At 34.9% G+C, this 20,027-nt stretch overlaps 3 protein-coding genes across 4 annotated transcripts in view; 1 reads left to right on the top strand and 2 right to left on the bottom strand.

Annotated features, from left to right (window-relative positions):
• LOC144854242 (myelin expression factor 2-like) overlaps nt 1-2,289 on the bottom strand; it is a 15,134-nt gene extending 12,845 nt beyond the window's left edge. The window contains exon 1 of the mRNA XM_078712173.1: nt 2,136-2,289. Coding sequence (XP_078568299.1) covers nt 2,136-2,266 — 131 coding nt within the window. The 5' untranslated portion in view covers nt 2,267-2,289. The remainder of the gene's footprint in view (nt 1-2,135) is intronic.
• Nucleotides 2,038-7,190, top strand: LOC144854224 (uncharacterized). 2 transcript variants are annotated; one of them, XM_078712144.1, is made up of 3 exons: nt 2,038-2,118; nt 6,100-6,211; nt 6,451-7,190. In XM_078712144.1, the coding sequence occupies exons 2-3, from the start codon at nt 6,139-6,141 to the stop codon at nt 7,188-7,190; spliced, it is 813 nt and encodes a 270-aa protein (XP_078568270.1). In that variant the 5' UTR covers nt 2,038-2,118; nt 6,100-6,138. The 2 variants fall into 2 exon arrangements, with proteins under 2 accessions (XP_078568270.1, XP_078568269.1); XM_078712143.1 differs by lacking the exon at nt 2,038-2,118 and adding an exon at nt 2,377-2,508.
• LOC144854190 (IQ domain-containing protein H-like) lies at nt 6,863-20,027 on the bottom strand. The gene is made up of 22 exons (XM_078712094.1): nt 19,912-20,027; nt 19,481-19,615; nt 18,389-18,486; nt 17,878-17,940; nt 17,533-17,614; nt 16,922-17,041; nt 16,570-16,650; nt 16,279-16,456; nt 15,532-15,752; nt 15,161-15,369; nt 14,372-14,708; nt 13,851-14,001; nt 13,269-13,444; nt 12,935-13,076; nt 12,466-12,596; nt 11,822-12,010; nt 11,217-11,337; nt 10,452-10,726; nt 9,971-10,159; nt 9,562-9,687; nt 9,095-9,265; nt 6,863-8,756 (listed from the first exon to the last, which is right to left on the bottom strand). The coding sequence occupies exons 1-22, from the start codon at nt 19,963-19,965 to the stop codon at nt 8,658-8,660; spliced, it is 3,348 nt and encodes a 1,115-aa protein (XP_078568220.1). The 5' UTR covers nt 19,966-20,027; the 3' UTR covers nt 6,863-8,657.

The following is a 20,027-nucleotide window of genomic DNA, read 5'->3' as shown; positions in this document are numbered from 1 at the left end:
CATAATTGTTACTTCTGAGACATTTCGATTGGGGTTTTTTCCTCACTTGTGTTTATTGAAGTAATGGCTTTAAAATTGTTATTTAATTCCTAATTTTAAACCTTAATTTTCAACTCCTAAGGATATTAAATTGCAATAGATTTAAACAAGTTTTTTAAAACTTGTATTTTTTTATTAAAAAACATTACTATCAAAATTTATTGAATGTTACGGATGGGACATTTTTTTTATGGATGTGATGACAATATTGTAAGAATTAAAAAGTGTTTTTGTACTGTAGGCTGAGAAGTACTGTACTGTACAAAGGTGTTAACTGTTGTTTATTAATCACAAAACATTGTGGTCTGTATTTAAAATAACAATCCACAAAAGAACAATACCTAAATCCAAAACAACATGACCAGCATGAATGGGAGTATTGGGTGCGGTCATCGCTTTGTAGATTTTATTCTTTGGTGAATTTGCAACCAAGAACCTTTTATAAATCAGATACTAAATAATTAAGATTAAATTTTAATAGAAGTAGGCCTACAGTTATTAAATCCAAGCAAGGATAGAAGAAAATTTCAGATGCAACTTGGATCCACTAACAAATTCAGACGTCAAACGCCAACGTCAATTTTTAAAGATTCGCCTTAAATGTGTTAATATCTTGAAGTCTTGTTTAATATGCCAAGCATAACTTTTATATTAGTGTAAATAAATATTTTGATAACATTTTACAATATTTACAAATAATATTTCATATTTATGAATTTTAATACTTTCACTTGACATAAACTTTTAAACAGTGTTTCAAAGGTTGAATTATATTTTGATTTGTAAATAAAAGATTTCATTGATGTAAAAAACTTATTTTTAAATTTTTTTAATAGCAAAATTATACAATTTTTTAACGTGGACAAAGTTGTCCTGTCCGCAACGTTAGAAATGTCCCGTCCGTAACGACATATAAATCATATTTATTAATAAATTTGCAGTTCAATTTTTATAATTAACATTCAGTTATCTAAAACAACTATCTGGCAACATAATAATACAAAACAAATTTTAAAATCTCTTTTAAATGAGGAGAAATATTACAATACGTAAACCTTCTCAAAAGTCATGTCCATTTGCCGTCCTGTCCGCGACGCATACAATTTTCATAATAAAATTTTTTTTGTACAGTCTTTTTTCTTTTTTTGACTTTCATAATAAACATTGGCCATATATGTATACATTTATTCTACTTTGAATCTTGTATTCTTTTTTATTTCTAAGATATGTCTAGTTATATTCTCAAAAATGTCCCGTCCGTAACAAAAAAATACTGTGGAATGCCCCTATACTTTATTGAAAATATATATATATTATTCTTAATAATTGGCTTATTATATATTATTATATATAATTATTAATATACAAACACCACAATGTATTTTATTGACTTTATTAAACATATATATCAGGTTAGAACAGTTAAAGTAAGTAATCATCGATTCGCCATTTCGTTTAAAAGAACGTATCACATTCAATCTGTAAAAAAAGAGAATAAATTACATAATAATTTAGATTGTTATTTACGTCCGAGGTAAAGAAAACATGTCGAAACAATGACAATCAAAGATTACAAAACAACGACAATCAAAGCGCACACGGCGTTCCATACAAATTACCGTTATTGAACTAGCGGCCGCTTCGACCGTAATCCGCCAATTTGACCATTTTTTGCTTTAATTTACATTTTTTCAGGTAAATACATTTTTTTTCGATCCAATTTTTGGTCAAACTATTATGTTAAATTAAAATGGAATATTCAACAAAAAATTTTTTAAGAATTATTTTTTCGGGGGGACAATACATCTTTAAGTATTTACTGTCTGTAATATTATTATTTTAATATTTATTATTAAAGACTCTTGCTTGGAATTTGTATAATTCGCTGTTTTATGATTTAAATTTTATTTGTATAATTCTTTAAGTTTCTGTCTGTCAGAACAGAAAATATCACTAACCGCAGCCTAGCCACACGCGCCGACGTGGTGGTTGATTCGCGATCCCGGCGTGGTGGACCTTCTGAAATCGGCATGCACCACCACCACCCTTTCACACTCGTGAGTCGAGTTATCAAAAAAGGTTGGTTATAAACTCACCTCGGCTTAGATTTATTTTGATCTACAGGAGATCTAGATCTTGAACGATATCTGCCACCCGATTGTGGTGTCGTGGCATTGTCATTATTTGCTCCAGGTTCCATTTTTATGTTAGCAGTTTCTGACGCCATACCAAAGAATTACCTAGGCCTAGGCTATCACGCAACAAAAAGATAGAAAGAAAGAAAGCGGAAGCGCAGCCTGGCTTTTAATTCGAAATGCATGATGGGAAAGAAAGAGTGTTGTAAACTGCGCCCGCTATGACTGGTGCAGTGTTTGTTTTGCATATTTTTGTAAACAATATAAGAGTTTCCTTCTGTTTGCACTGCAGTAGATAGCAAATACTATGCTTCGGTCTAGGGCAACTATTTTGGTAAGTAAAGTCACTACTACTACAAGGGATAAGCCTACTTCTTACTACACAGCAAACAAGTAGAGTACTACCAGTACCACTTGTGACTTGGGAATAAGTTCCCTGGGCCTGCCCTGGGGCCTACCCACTCTCTCTTTAGTTAGTACAATTTAGTACAATCAATAATAAATGGCCTTGGACAATGCCAATGGACAATGATGGTCAACCGTGCGTGTAAATTAAATTTTATGGTGAATATTTTGTATTATTAAGTATTTTCTATATATTATTATCACAGCACATTTTTTTAGATAATGGAATTTATTATTAATTAAAACAAATTCACAAAAGGTACAATAATAAAATGATCATTACTTAAATCATATGTTAAGTGAAAAGGAAACACTTTCAATTTTATTAAAAGAGATAGTAATTTATATGTCTGTGAAGTTGGTTACTAGTTCCTAGTTCCTAGTTCCTTATTCAAATTCAATTAAAGGGACAGTCACGTCACACATATTTTTAAAAACAGATTTTAATACGTAATAGTTGTCTAATTGAGTTGTTATTGCATCAACATGTTAGCCTTGACCTCCTCTACTTCTTCCGGTCAAAGTTCAATAACATTTATTCATTTACACCCTCTACGGCGAATAAGTAACTAGCTTTTACGAACGTTATAACACTTGACCTACTTCCTTTTTTCAAAATATTTTGGTATAGATCGATGACCCTTGACCTACTCTAGCATTTTCCACCCTAGTTCCGCGAACTTGTTTGCATCTACGCCCTCTACGGCGAATAAGTAACTGGTTTTACGAACATTATAACACTTGACCTGCTAAATTTGTTCAAAATATTTTGGTATGAATCGATCACCCTTGACCTACTCTACCATTTGCCACTCCAGTTCCGCGAACTTTTTTGCATCTTCGCCCTCTACGGCGAATAAGTAACTGGCTTTACGAACGTTATAACACTTGACCTACTTAATTTTTTCAAAATATTTAGGTATGAATCGATCACCCTTGACCTACTCTATCATTTGCCACCCCAGTTCCGCGAACTTTTTTGCATCTACGCCCTCTACGGCGAATAAATAACTGACTTTTACGAACGTTATAACACTTGACCTACTTAAATTTTTCAAAATGTTTTGGTATGGATCGATCATCCTTGATCTACTTTACCATTTGCCACCCCAGTTCCGCGAACTTTTTTGCATCTACGCCCTCTACGGCGAATAAGTAACTGGCTTTACGAACCTTATAACACTTGACCTGCTTAATTGTTTCAAAATATTTAGGTATAAATCGATCACCCTAGACCTACTCTACTAATTGCCACCCCAGTTCCGCGAACTTTTTTGCGTCTACGCCCTCTACGGCGAATAAGTAACTGGCTTTACAAACGTTATAACACCTGACCTACTTAATTTTTTCAAAATGTTTTGGTATGGATCGATCACCCTTGACCTACTTTACCATTTGCCACCCCATTTCCGCGAACTTTTTGGCATCTACGCCCTCTACGGCGAATAAGTAACTGGCTTTACGAACGTTATAACACTTGACCTACTTATTTTTTTCAAAATATTTTGGTATGGATCGATTACCCTTGACCTACTCTACCATTTGCCACCCCAGTTCCGTGAACTTTTTTGCGTCTACGCCCTCAACGGCGAATAAGTAACTGGCTTTTACGAACGTTATAACACTTGACCTATATATTTTTTCCAAAATATTTTGGTATGAATCGATCACCCTTGACCTACTTTACCATTTGCCACCCCAGTTCCGCGAACTTTTTTGCATCTACGCCCTCTACGGCGAATAAGTAACTGGCTTTACGAACGTTATAACACTTGACCTACTTAATTTTTTCAAAATATTTTGGTATGGATCGACCACCCTTGACCTACTCTATCATTTGCCACCCCAGTTCCGCGAACTTTTTTGCGTCTACGCCCTCTACGGCGAATAAGTAACTGGCTTTTACGAACGTTATAACACTTGACCTACTTAATTTTTTCAAAATATTTTTGTATGAATCGATCACCCTTGACCTACTTTAACATTTGCCACACCAGTTCCGCGAACTTTTTGGCATCTACGCCCTCTACGGCGAATAAGTAACTGGCTTTTACGAACGTTATAACACTGTACCTACTTAATTTTTTTGGGGGGTGGCAAATGGTAAAGTAGGTCAAGGGTGATCGATCCATACCAAAACATTTTGAAAGAATTAAGTAGGTCAAGTGTTATGACGTTCGTAAAAGCCAGTTACTTATTCGCCGTAGAGGGCGTAGATGCAAAAAAGTTCGCGGAACTGGGGTGGCAAATGATAGAGTAGGTCAAGGGTGATCGATCCATACCAAAACATTTTGAAAAAATTAAGTAGGTCAAGTGTTATAATGTTCGTAAAAGCCAGTTACTTATTCGCCGTAGAGGGCGTAGATGCAAAAAAGTTCGCGGAACTGGGGTGGCGAATGATAGAGTAGGTCAAGGGTGATCGATTCATACCAAAATATTTTGAAAACATTAAGTAGGTCAAGTGTTATAACGTTCGTAAAAGCCAGTTACTTATTCGCCGTAGAGGGCGTAGATGCAAAAAAGTTCGCGGAACTGGGGTGGCAAATGGTAAAGTAGGTCAAGGGTGATCGATTCATACCAAAATATTTTGAAAAAATTAAGTAGGTCAAGTGTTATAACGTTCGAAAAGCCAGTTACTTATTCGCCGTAGAGGGCGTAGATGAAAAAAAGTTCGCGGAACTGGAGTGGCAAATGGTAGAGTAGGTCAAGGGTGATCGATTCATACCAAAATATTTTGAAAAAATTTACAGGTCAAGTGTTATAATGTTCGTAAAGCCAGTTACTTATTCGCCGTAGAAGGCGTAGATGCAACAAAGTTCGCGGAACTAGGGTGGAAAATGCTAGAATAGGTCAAGGGTCATCGATCTATACCAAAATATTTTGAAAAAAGGAAGTAGGTCAAGTGTTATAACGTTCGTAAAAGCTAGTTACTTATTCGCCGTAGAGGGTGTAAATGAATAAAATGTTAATGAACTTTGACCGGAAGATGTAGAGGAGGTCAAGGCTAACATGTTGATGCAATAACAACTCAATTAGACAATTATTACGTATTAAAATCTGTTTTTAAAAATATTTGTGACGTGACTGTCCCTTTAATTGAATTTGAATAAGGAACTAGGAACTAGGAACTAGTAACCAACTTCACAGACATGTAATTTATACACTTATTAGTATTAATCAGCAAGATTCCAGGTTTGATTCTTGGTTGATGTGGCTTTTAGTCTCACAGATTTCCAACTCCATTTACACATTCATAAATTAATTAATTAGGCTACTCCATATCTATCAATTAAGTATTTCCATAAAATTCTTTAAAAAATCATTAAAATCTTTCTTTTTGGTATAATAAAAAGTATGATTTAAAAAAACAGTATTTTGTGGGTAGCGCCTTGTATTTAATGGATATGTGTGCCAAATTGTATTACTGGAATACTGTGCGAATTCTCTATACCTGATATATCTAGCTAGTAAGCTAGTTGGATTTCCTTTGACAATCTGAACTATTAATTGTTTTTTAAAGTTAAGAACTGTCAACCGAACATTACACCAGTACTTCAAGATGGCCACCAATGCAAATCCAAGGGTTTTAACTGTCTTTGACAACTTGACTCTTCATGCAATTGGGTCAAAGGGTAAGTAGCAGCAGCTGATCCAAGGAGGTGGGGAGCAGATCCAAAATTTTGAAATAGGGGTGAAATAAAGTACTGAACTAGTACAGGAATATTTTTAAAAAATGATAAAATAACTTAATGTCATAACTTTTGCATTGCAACTTACTAAATTTAGGTAGGGTTAGTTGAAGGCAGGCTATGCATGTATTGAACAAAATTATTTTTCTTATTTTATATATTATTGGTTCTTCACGTTACAGGTAGTGAACTGAAATTGAAACCAGTTGTTTTGTTTATACCGTGGATGGGGTCTTCAAAGAAGGCTGAGGATAAATTTAGATCTTTATACCATAGCCGTGGGTATGACACGCTAACATATTATACCAATCCTAAATACTTCTTATGGCCAAACAGCGCCATGAAACCTTCATCTCAGCTACTAGATTTTATGGATGAGAAGACTTCATGTCCAGTAATTGTTCATGGTTTCTCCATTGGGGCATACTTCTATGCAGTCATGCTGCGTCACTTGATGGATGACACTACCAAATGGCTGTCTTTTCGGCAACGGGTCAAGGGTCAGATATTCGACAGTTTGACTATTGGATCTGTAAAAAACATGGCTGATGGAGTAGCAAGATTCTCAACAACAAACAAAATAGCACAAAAAACTATCATTCTTTCTTTATTAGGGTATTTTAAGTTAACAAAAAAGCAAACCAAAGACATATTTGATAAGATGATCGATGCTTTTTATAACAACCCTATGTCACGTATGGGATTCCTAACGTTCTTTTCAAAGGTTGACCCACTTTGTGACTATGAATCTATGATTAAGCTCATAGAGTACTGGGAGGAAAGAAATATAAAGGTCAAATTCAGGTGCTGGGATGACACGGCCCACTGTAGACATTATCAAGGACACAAAGATGAATATGAGTTCCTGCTTGACCAATACTTGTCGAATTTAAAACTTCCATCAACTACAGCAAAATTATAACAACATTATTGTAAATTGATTGATTAACTATTCTGTTACCCTTGCACAATTAACTGGAAAATAAAGTAGAGAGAAAATATTAATTTTATTATTGCTAATTTGTTGTTTTGTCCAAAAGCAGCTTATTATGGTTACATTGTAATAATAACACCAATTGTTATCAATTGTTGTTTAGTACAGTACTATTATTTAAAAATAATCATTTCTAGTATAGCGCAAGTTCTAATATAATCAGAGCGCCTTACAAAACATAAATCATAACAGTTTTTGAAACAACAAATATTATTTAAAGACAAAGGTTTCATTACAGGAATTTTAAAATGTAATTGTTGTGGAAGTATATTTCCAGATATACATAGGAAGAACAGTGCTTAAGCGCCACACCACTAAAGGATTTTCTTCAAGCCTGGTTGGATTAGATACCTAAACGTACAAATGAAATAAAATATTATAATATTGATAATAGGAAGAGAGGAATTTTAATCACTGGCGTTGGATCAGGAAGTAGTGGTTATTTTTAAAGCCATGTCTTTACATTGTCCTTGAATAAAGATTAATACAGCATATTATAAGTTATAATGTCTACTTTACTTTATATATTATTCAATCATTTCATAACTAAAAGTCCTACTAGGGGGACACCTGAACTGGAAGTTTCCCTTTAATAAGGGTATTTCCTAAATAGGGATTGGCTGTAAATCATTATACTGTACTGACCCCATGTTAGTTTCATGTATAGTAGAATCCTCTATTAAGGGAACACCTTGGGGAACCAACAAAGTGCCCATTTAACAAAGGTGTGCCCATTTAACAAAGGTGTGCCCATTTAACAAAGGTGTGCCCATTTAACAAAGGTGTGCCCATTTAACAAAGGTGTGCCCTGAATAGGCATTGGCTGTAGTTAAAATATAGTTCCACTTTTCCCCTGAATTATAAGGGGTGTCCAAAAGCAAGGGTTCTTGCAGTATGTATTATTAGCACAGGGTAGTATTACTAGTAATTTTTCATAAGCACCTACTTTTGGAAATGGTGACATGCAAAAGATTCTAGTAACGAATCTATCAATTTAATTCAAAAATTATTTTTAAATACTGTACAGATACAAATATATTATTTTCAATATTATCACAAAACATACAAATCATTAAAAATATATGGAAATAAGTTCTCTTACATCTAACACACACACACACACACATTTTCTATTAAAGTTGCTTTTTACTTGAAAACTACTGAACAAATTAGGAAGCACTCTACTAGTTTCTGTTACACTATCGTATATCAAAATATCCGTAATTATACTGAAATATACAAAATACATTCGGCAAATAATTAAAGCTATCTGGTTTTATTAAAATTAAACTTAAAAAATGTATTTAAAATTGATTTACAAATATGTTATGCAATACAAAAATTAATTGAAAGCACAAATATTGATTTGGTGGATATGTTCTGTTTAGTTCAACATTACTGTACATCCGTAGACGATTTCTCTGACTCTATATTAGCTCGATCCACATTCTGAACAGTAGTGCCTAAGATTCCTTCTATATCGTGTATCACATCCTGAAATAGAAAACGTTATTTTCTTGTAACTTGGAATGAAAACAATAAACTTAAAATACTGTAATATTAATACTTGTTTATTATTGAATGTGTTTGTTAATTTCACACATAATGAAATAATACTCATCTATTTTAATTTATGTATAGCGCATTGAGAGCTTATGTGCTATATTATTATTATTAATCCTCTTTCGTTGTAATAGGGCTAAGTTATTGAACTGGTAGGGTTTTTAGCCAGACGATTAACGAATGGGGTTAAATTGGCACAAAACACCGCAGCAACAAAAGTCAGATGCACTGGCTTTTAGTCCAGAACTGAGAGTATCTACAGTATGTACCTTGAAATTGGTTTCTCCTTGCATGTTAGGAGCAGAGATTTCCTGATGAATTATAGATAAATTGCGAGCAAATGATGCGAGGGCGCTCTGAAGTTGGTCGCCAACTGTTAACATTCCCATTACTTCTCGCTTGAAACTGTCAATCAAAGTAAAGACACTGCCTTGGCGTTCCTGTCAAAATGGATTGAAATTGTCATTGTTTTGTACACAGCAAATACATACATTTAGTTCAGGATTGGTCAAAGCTTGAAATAGCGTAAAGAAGCAAAATATAACATTGATATATTTAACTATTTTTGCATATAAATAGCTACAGTATTAACATAAACCTATAAAGCTCTGTCTACACTATCAAAATGTGATGTGCCCATATATGGACACGATGATGTCATATCACTACCATATTTGGGTACATCACACTACTAGTTTGGTAGTGTAGACAGAGCTTTAGAGGTCGCATCGCTTACCTTAATATCAAAGCCAATACCATGAGCTCGGCACATTTGGAAGAAAACACTATAGTGTACCATGGCTAAGTTGGTGTGCCTTAAGCGTGTACTCATTACAGCGTATCGACTTGTTAGTGGTTCACTCTACAAATAAATAACAAGATTTAGCGGCTTGTCATTATTATTCACTGTCATTGTCATTCATAAATTGTCTAAATTGTATGGAAATGTATATAGATAAAAGGACATTTGAGGACCAAACCTGGAGTTGTCTTTTAGGCCAGGTCTATACCCAGCCACAGTGCATGTCATTCTAATGACTTACTGTAATATATCATGAATAGAGATAGGAACCTTGAGTATCAAACACCTTTACATACTGAAAACCTTTTTGTATAATAATATATTTTTAATTAATCACACCCACCTCATCTTCTTGTTTTTCATCTTGTCTCACCCGTCTTTTCTTCTTGACTCCTTTTTTTTGCCGAGGAACATCTAAAGTCCAGTTCTTGCAGTCGATAGTACCCCCAGTCAAATATAACATCATATTTGTCATGGCAAGGCTGTCATCATACCAAAGATTTAAATCTACAGCCCATAATTTTTGTTCCATCTGGGGTGAAAGATTATGATAAAAACATCATAATGTATAATATATAAGGGAATTATACTTTTAGGACAGTTTTCCCTAATAAGAATGTCCCCTAAATAGGGGTATCCCAAAGGAGGGCTTCTACTGTATTTTCCTGTTATTAGTTTAGGATTAGGATTTCCCCTGAATAGTAATGTCCTTCTACTGGATTTAACAATAATGGTACCAAAACAATATTTTGTTGAAAAAATTTGATTCAATTAGAAAATTAAGTGCATCATGGAATTAAAAAAACAGTTAAAAAAATACTCACAGAACTAGGGTCAATGAAGGTCACAAAGTCAACAGCCATGTAGCCAACAACACCTCGCTGTTGGCAGCTGCGGCCAATCTTATAACAAGTGTTATTAAGATCTTCTGGTTCCACTGATGACTGCGGTACAGAAACACCCCAGCAATTGAAAGGTGTCTCAGCATGGATTTGGTCACCAGATGATAGCAGTTGAATCTGTCCAGTAGGCTCGATAAACATGTTGACACGTAGAGAAGTGACACTGTCTGATGGGGGACAGGCTTCTATAACACCTCCTGTATATAACATGATAATGGTTTAGCAGTTTTGTAATGAATTAATACTTTTACACATGGTCTACATGATTTAGAAAAAAGCTAAATATAAATACAAATTTGATGAAAATTAGTGTTATACTAGGAATGATTGTATTAAGCTCTGTCTACACTATAAAACTAGTTTGACAAAACAGGTGTGATGTGCCCAAATATGGTAGTGATATGACATCATCATGTCCATATATGGGCACATCACATTTTGTTGTCACATAAAGTTTGATAGTATAGAGAGAGATTTAAGAATGAAAGTGACCATATGACCATGTCCATATTTACAGTAGCTTAAATTGGGGTTTGGACTATCATCAAGCATGGAATACTCAGGCACATAGAGTATTTCAATTGTGCCACTTTTTGACCATGTGTGTGCATAATTTATGTGTACTTCAGACTTTATTATAGTAGTGTTGTTACAAACAGTTTAAAAGTATAGCATTAACAAGAATACCTTGACTAAGAAATGCATCTAGAAACTTTGACCATGTTGGAAAGACACTAGTGTTGACTGGACGGCAGTGCTTGTTTAGAATACCAGGTATCTCAGCGTGAATTTTAATGTACGCTGCTTCCTATACAATAAAGAAAATACAATCAATACAATGGGGGTTGTCAGTGATCAACAAGTCCATAATCAGATGGGTTGACTGCTGACTGTAGTGCATGGAGACTTTGTAGTCATAAACCACAGCCAGAACATGGAACTACATAGAAAATTAGTATTTTTGCAAACATTTTAGTCTCTTCCATTGTGAAAGAATAACCTATGCAAGCATGCATAATAGCCCGCTACTAAATTCAGATTTTGTTAGCAGTAAAATTGACATAATTTAAATATTCTTTAAAGAGAACTGTGTTTTCTGGAAATAAAACAGCACAAATTGGCAGAAATTTTGAGGTCATAAAGTTATTATTAAGGTAATAAAATAGATCCATGGTCGATTGATTGTGAGTTCTCCATTGATATTTGATTTATTTGTACTGAAAGCTGCACCTCTGGAAATAGTGGATCTACCCCAGACAGCTTTTATTTCATATCCATACTATGCAACAAACCTGAGCCCATCGTTTCTTCCACTTCTCCCCATATCTTTCTGCCTCTTTCTTAGCCCATGTGTGACACTTGAGGTGAGGTATAACATCACAATAGGCAATCCCCCTCCCATCTACCTCATCATCTAGTTTGAAGAGGTACCGCTTTACATCTAGATTCTCTGTTACCAACTGAGCTAAACTCTCGTGTATCTGAAGGAATTTAACAAAAGAATTATGATATTAAGGATGGACAATATAATGGCAAAGAACAGATAAACACACAGTTTTAGAAAGTATAAAAATCATTTTTATTATTTACTATTTATGGTCAAAATTAAAAGTCATGGCAAAGAACTACATACTCTTAAGATCTGTTTACACTATCAAACTTTATGTGACAAAAAATGTTATGTGCGCATATACATGTATGGACACGATGAATGACTTCACATAACTACCATATTTGGGCATATCACTACTTTATTTGGTTACATCACACTTTTTTGTCAAACTAGTTTGATAGTGTATACAGAGCTTTATGATTAGGAAGGAATTACATAATCTCAAATTATACTCATTTCATATCGCCTAACACACCGGGGTACTCCATACAAAACGTAAAATGGGTATTAGAAGGCATGGTAATTTATTTTAAATATACTGACCTGTTGAAGATGATACACATCATAGTCTGAAGGAGGTGTGTCTACTTCTGCACTAGCAAACACTCTCTTTGAACCAGATTTTGTGGAATACAGGTGTGCTACCTCAGGCTCTGTTCCCAAAATAGGAACACCTATGAATGAAGGTATGCACTTGTTAACAGTAGAACAACTATTAAGGGGATACCTTCATAGGGGTACCATATTGTTAAAACATATACAATGCCTCTTCTTAAAATTCCTTCTTCCTAAAATGTTCTTCTTATTGATTTTCCACACATAATAATATTTAAATAAACAAAGTAAACTTTAATAGAGAAGAGAGTGAATGTGTGGCTGAAGGGCAAGAATTGATCTTTACCAACCAGAAACAATACATAAACATAAGCTTTTAATGAAGAGTAATTCTATAATAACAAGAATATGAGTTGTAATAATAATGATTATAAAAAACACCATTTTGATTACAAACCTAGAATTTCCGAGATAGTGAGGTCATCCTTGTGCATAGCTCCAGGAACAATGTAGGCCTCAGTTCCAGCTATGAGGTTTTCAATCCTCTTCAATGCTCTTGGACTGTACTTCAAGTAGGAAGCTAAGCACATACTATGGCTCTACAAAGAAATATCAATACATTATAAATACACTGTGTAGATCTCCTATTAAGGGGACACCTTAGGGATAAAGTGTCCCTATAGGTATCTCCTAGATAGGGGTTGGCTGTAGTGTTGAAACATATATTTCCCCCTAATAGGGATAAACAGGAACAATTTTTAAAGGCCATACAAAGCAAAGATAGCACTTACTGGGAAGCTATTTATAGCTTCAGGAATGATTATCTTAAACCTGGAAGACACATCTTTCTGGTTTTCAACATTGCCAGAATCTACTGCATTTTTCAAGCCCAATAATTTATTATAGTACTGGAGAATCTCGTCATTAATGGTGACAGGAGATACGTAGATAACATCAACATTGTCATCTGACAGAACAAAATAAATTATTGTTATTATTACAAGTATAACTACAAACATGACTGAACACATCACAATACTACAGTACATCACCAGATTGCCTGTATTAAGAGGATAACTTCAGGACACTCCAAAGCGTCCCTGAATATGGTTGGCTGTGTTATATTGTTCTTAAGCTCTGTCTACACTATGAAACTAGTTTCACAAAAAAGTGTGATGTGCTCAAATATGGTAGTGATATACCCAAATATGGTAGTGATATGACATCATCACATTTTCACAAGTGTATATAGTGTAGACAGAGCTTTAGAAAAGTATGCCCTAAATAGGTATGTCCCTTGAATAGAGGTGTCTCAAAAGAGGAGTTCTTATTATTGTCACATCATAAAATTAAACAAATCAACCTTACAGTACCTTGCAAATCACACAGTCTTGCCATTTGCAGATTCTGACGTATATTAAAATCATTGATGCCTTGACGGATCTTCTGAGAATAACCCAGAGATGGAATGTGAATGATAGTTCGCCGCAACTGTTTCAACCTGCTCCACGTCTTTTGTAATTTCTATACAGAAATGTTTAAAAACTTTACTCAATAATACATTTCAAAGTATCACAATAGTTATTAACTTTAAGAAGTTTATACAGGTATCTAAGTATGAGGTATGATTAATTTTCTTGCCCTACTATTCTGTAAATTGTAAGGTGAAGTAATTCCTGAGTGAGAATCAAAGCTGGTAGTCATACCTCTGATTTGTACATTTGGATTCGAACCCTAGAAAGCTGCAGGTATTGCAACATGTTATTTATTTTGTAATAACAAGATGACAGTAAATTTGCCTGCAAGATGCAAAATGCTTACACTGGGTACTACAGCAGGAAGACCACAGCATCATAAGGCTCCAATGAAAAGTTTACTGCTTAATTGTTCTTACCTCGGATTTCACTTTGAAATTCACAAGTTCTTGTTTTCTTGTTAACTTAAGATTCTTGCGTATCTTTGCCATCTTCACATTCATAATCCATGAGATCGCAATCACGCCTGCAGCCCACTTCTTTCGTCGATAATCTAAGTAGGCTTGTCTGTCTTTATACCGACGCCATGTCGATTGAATCTTTGTTGCAGCTACATGATTCCCTCTCGGGCCAAGGTAACGGCGTCCAGGTCGTCTGATAAGTGCCTCGACGTCATCTTTGTTGATGATGACCGATAGTAATTCTGGAATTGATGGATCTTTTTCTAATTCATATTCAAGTGCAAGGTCTGCAAGTCTGTAAGTAAAGAAATTAGTTATTAAAGAGATTATTATTAATTATTTAATATCATATTCTTCATAGGTGTTGGTTCTTAGTGTGATATTCATATTGCAGTTCAAATGAAGCTATACTGGGATTGGGTGCAGGTGAACCTGATAGATACAGCAGGCCTCCACAACTGCTGTAACATTAACAGGGGCTAAATTTGAACCAGAACACTGGGGGACTAACCATGCTCATCAAACGATGGCATGAGTGCATATGAGCAATTTCTGGACCTTCGTTTTTAAGTTGTTATCCAAAAAGACTTGTTCTATGACTAGAACCATGGTAAAGGAGAGTCTTAATCCGAAGCCAGTATTATAACTATGGTTTGCAGCAGCACCACTTGACTTGTTAGTATCCTAACTGTAGTAGGTTAAATCATTTACATTATTAATATACAAATGTAACTGTAATGTTTATACCTATCACCATTCACAAAGGCTAATGGTACTGCATATTCCATCATCAGTTTTTCAAGTAGTTTCAATGTACTACTGATGTTGCCCCATGACAGGCAGTAGTGCTGCTTAAAGGCTGCATAATCTTTAGAGTTATCACATGCTCTGCCATGCTGAATAGCAAATCTATGATGCAAGTGCTTGAACTCACTGGCAGGAGTGGTCGGTGGTGGCTAAAAAAGAATATAAAGTTTAACTTTGGGAGAATGCTTAAAGGGTAGATCGGTTTTTACTACAGGATTTACTTATTTCTTTCCTTTAACTTTTCGTTATCTTTTGTGCCCACAATTTATCTTTTTATATTTCAGTTGTAAATAAGGAAACATAACACTTACAAATGGTTCTTTAATTTTCATGGGTACAAGTGAACGTCCAGATTTGGCAGATATTGCCCTCGACATGGGTGTTGAATGGGCCCATAGACTGTCACGGCCTTCAGATTCTGGCCTAGACTGGCTTAGCTGTGAATGCATTGCCATTGGAGATTCTGGGGGTGGTGAAGGCTTCATAGGTGTATGAAGATCAAGCTTGACAGATGCTAAAACATGGTTGCCATCTACACAGAGAATTAGTCAAAGTGTGAATTTAAAAACTTGGTAATCTATTAAATTGGCTCTATCTAAGTTATTCATCACTCCAACATGGTTGTCACCTAGAGTTTCATTAAACATACTCTCAACATATTAAGAGGATTTTGTTTTGTTATTTTAACATCTACACATTTTACATTACATACAACGATTCAACAGGGGCATTCAAAGTGCTGCTGCAGAAGCTCAGTTAAGAGGACACCTTCGGGACCCAAGAAAGATTCCTCCTAATAGGGGTGGTATCCTTTGAATAGGGGTTAGTCCTAATGCTACACCTTGTTCTTTTCATGAAAAAGTGTTCCCTTAATAGTAGGGTCTGAATAAAGATGTCCAAAAAGAGAAGTTCCACTGTAGTCTATGAATTATAAAATGGACATTTACCACAATTATTTTCATTGGTAATTTCTGTACCAATACATTTCATGGTTTAAGAGAAGAGAATATAATAATTTAACTTTAATACTGAACTATTTGGCCACAAGAGACACGTACCCCCACTTTTTAAATTCCTATGTTCTTTCTTTTCTTCTGGATTGTACAATGTTGCCACTTTGTTTCGAACAGGATTCGGGTCAAGGGTTAAATCTGCTGCGGGTGGAATCAGTCCTCTTTCAATGAGGCTTAAAATTCCTTTCCTTGCATCCCTTTCAGAAATCGGTGGTGGTATCAACTGAAACAGAATAATAATATGATATAATATATCAGTCAAAGCTTTAGCTATCAATTTAGAAAGGTTAGCTAATCGATTTAGAAGATTTATACAATATGTAAAAGCATCATTACCTGCGGGTCGACACGGTTAGCTTTTGGAAGAACTGCAAGGTGTTCAATATTTGATCCCATAACTGGTTTCTGTAGCGGAAGCTTTGTTAAAAGAAAGTAAGAACAATTGAAACAAAATGAAAAACAGCTAAGAAGATAATTTATAACGCATCCAAACAGCAAGTAACTCACCAATTACAGAATGGATAAACTATTTTATAATATATCGTGATTATAAAAAAAGTCTCATTTGAGGCTTAGGGAGTGGAGTTGGAAGAGTTGTAAGTTACAAACCTTGCACTGGGTCACAGTTGAACCATGGCACTAGGTCAGGGTTCAATATCTAAGAAGCAAAACATATTGAAACACTTACCTTTGTCTGACGCCTATCAACAATAAGAGGAAGAGAAATGCCATAGTTTTCATCCACTATCTTTCTGTTTTGTGTACTTGTGGGATCGGTCAATGCCTTTATGTTGTAAGTAAATTTAGCCTAAAAATGCAATTATATGATATGAGGTTATTCAAATTCAAACAATTAAACAAAATGTATCCTTATTTTGTCACATTTTTCTTTAAAATTAGCATAATTTGTTGGTGTCAAAATTCTTTGGTATGAATAAAATTGGTAAGGGAGGCTTGAACAAGAAAAAATATGTTTTATCTTGAACATTACAATGTTTTTTTTTTGTTTACAAAAACGCCATTTGGGAGAAATGAAAACATTAATGTTGGTTTTTGGATATTAGTACAGAAAACACAGAATCTCAAAATTCCCTGGTAATCTTAAGCTCTGTCTACACTATCAAACAATGATGTGATGTTCCCAAATATGGTAGTGATATACCCAAATATGGTAGTGATATGACATATTTTTTTTGTCACATAAAGTTTGATAGTGTAGATAGAGCTTTAGATGGATTCATAGAGTGAAAAAAAAAGATATTCAAGGAAAAATGATACACAGATAATGACAATATTTACCTGCTGACCTGGTGATGGGCCATATGGCCCACCTGCACCTGTTGGCTCTATGGCTGTGTATCGAGGTACAGCATGTCTGAAACTAATACCAAAACCTTAGTTAATTAAAGTAAAACATAAATACAGTATCCACCAACACATTTTTAATTATATGTGTACTTGGTGCATTGGTCACTTTGCCAGTCAAAACGAAGCTATACTAGGAGGGTCCCTTGACCCTCCTTAAATATGGCTAAAAGAAAATTTATTTATGTGTTTTAAAACAAATGATAAATTTAAATATATTAATAAAATCATTAATTAAATGGTATTACTGGTACTAATTACAAATAAACTGTTTAAAACCTTGTCAATGGTCCAGGAGCTGGCTTTCGTAAGTCCAAAGACGTCAGATCCCATAATGTTTCCCTAGTACAAAACACAGTTTTTAAAGCTCTGTCTACAAAAACTTTATGTGACAAAAAAATGTGATGTGTCCATATATGGACATAATGAAATCACCACCTAATTTGGGCATATCACTACCATATTTGGGCACATCACACTTTTTTGTCAAACTAGTGTAGACAGAGCTTAATTCAATATAGTAAATTTGGTGTTTAACATGCGATATGACAACAAGTTGGATGGAACGTGTAAATGTGTAATTTATATGGTTATTTTTTGTTTTCAATTTTAATGTTTTGCTGGAAATTTCAACATAACTATAATTGTAAATATCTAAAAATGTTATATTGAATATTGAACTTTATTGCTATCTTTGCTGTTATTGTAATTTTTTATATTTTAAATGGTATCATGATGTTCTTCTTGCTGTTTGAAATAAAATGCCATCAATTATTTTGCAACTACTTACTGGCTGGCACCAATCTCGTTAACTTTCCCCTTTGCATCGACAGAAGGCAGTGTTGTCACCTTGTTGTTGACCACGTTCAGTATCTGCTCTGATCTAGCCTGCCAATTAAGACATTTTAATTATAGAATGAATATTTACAGTTTACTTTACTTACTTACTTGTTTCCCGTACACTTTCGTCTACGGGATCGAGGCGAAGCACTCAGTGCTTAAAAGCCCCTCTTAACGATAAAATCATATTCAATGAAAACTTCAGCGGGTGGTTGGACCATACGACGTTAAGTTTTGTTTTGAACGAGTTCACCGTAGCAAATGAAACTACATCCGTAGGCAGAGCATTCCATAAGAGAATAACTCTCCTGGAGAACGTGTTTCTGGGTGGACATAACTTAAGATCAATACACATCACATATTATACATAAAGTATTGTATAGTATCCTGTAATTTTATGGCCTACTGCTTATCTTTCCTTCCAAGGAAGGCACAAAACAGCCCCCTTATTTAAGGATTTTCTTCCACGACCTGGATCTAGAAATTTCCTATAACATTGTAGGTATATGTATAAATAATAACACTAGGGCCTAGCTTCAGCCTACTAACCGGTTTACTTTTATATTATAATAACATATTCAGAATCAAATAAATTAATTGTATGTAATGCACTTGTCAATTGTATGACCCACTATACGACCCCCGGGAGAGGTGCGTCATTTGTCCGATGTGCGTCATACTTTTGAATACCATGACGCACCCGTGCGTCAAAAAGGTGACTTACATTTAGGTGACCATGACGCACCCATTTTGACGCACTGTGACCATGTTGTTTATGATATGGTGGGTGGTAAAGTGACGGACATTGACACACCTTGTTCATTGATGTGACGTACCATCTAGGTTTTTTGACGCACCCCTGCGTCAGTAATTATTTGTAAATGACGCACCCATGACGCACCTCTCCCGGGGGTCGTATAGTGGGTCATACAATTGACAAGTGCATAATGTAGGTGAGGTAAAGTTAATTATAACATTAACCAGGTAGGAATAGAGAAATAGGATGGATTGGTAGGGATGTACACCATACAATATTCCTTGCCTTAATTCCAAACTCTGTTTTTGCAATAGCATTCTCAAGTGCTCTGATATCAACAACCTCCTTGTTGTTTGAACCCTCTCTCGTATTTGCTTGCAGCAGGAGATGATCCTTCAGTTGTTTTAAATCTTCTTGCACCTATAAAAATTATATATAAAATTAGGCAGGCCTAGGCCAGGCCTATACAATGCAGGGCTTATTAAAATAGAGGTAGCCTCATCATTCACGTCAACTACTGGCAGGCTAGGCTTAGGCTACGCACGTCACACAGGGAATCCGTCACACACACACATATAGCCTCAGGCCTGGCTGATCCGCTGCATGCTACAAACAACAGTCAGTAATAACTAGCTAGGCTAGGCCTGCCTAGCTTACCTATTTTAGGCTATACATACTGCTTTTCTTTTGAACTGCCTTCGTGACTGTGTACTTACCTTTACTAGTATTTCTCCCACCTCTTCTGGTCTTCCATTACTGTCCATCATCATTTTACATGTTTCTTTTACTGATCGTAGGCGGCAACACTAGCTAGGCTCTCCTCATCATCACC

Source organism: Antedon bifida, chromosome 10, assembly GCF_963402885.1.
Source record: "Antedon bifida chromosome 10, ecAntBifi1.1, whole genome shotgun sequence".
NCBI lineage: Eukaryota > Metazoa > Echinodermata > Crinoidea > Comatulida > Antedonidae > Antedon > Antedon bifida.
Note: the sequence above shows the minus strand (reverse complement) of the source record. Positions and strands in the feature narration are given on the sequence as shown.

Coding starts and splice junctions, on each gene's coding strand:
- LOC144854224 (XM_078712143.1), top strand. CDS start 2,482: ATGCTTCGGTCTAGGGCAACTATTTTG. Junction 2,509..6,099: donor GGTCTAGGGCAACTATTTTG/GTAAGTAAAGTC, acceptor TGTTTTTTAAAG/TTAAGAACTGTCAACCGAAC. Junction 6,212..6,450: donor TCATGCAATTGGGTCAAAGG/GTAAGTAGCAGC, acceptor TTCACGTTACAG/GTAGTGAACTGAAATTGAAA.
- LOC144854190 (XM_078712094.1), bottom strand. CDS start 19,965: ATGATGATGGACAGTAATGGAAGACCAGAAGAGGTGGGAGAAATACTA. Junction 13,077..13,268: donor AAGCTATAAATAGCTTCCCA/GTAAGTGCTATC, acceptor ATTTCTTTGTAG/AGCCATAGTATGTGCTTAGC. Junction 12,597..12,934: donor CACTATCTCGGAAATTCTAG/GTTTGTAATCAA, acceptor CTTCATTCATAG/GTGTTCCTATTTTGGGAACA.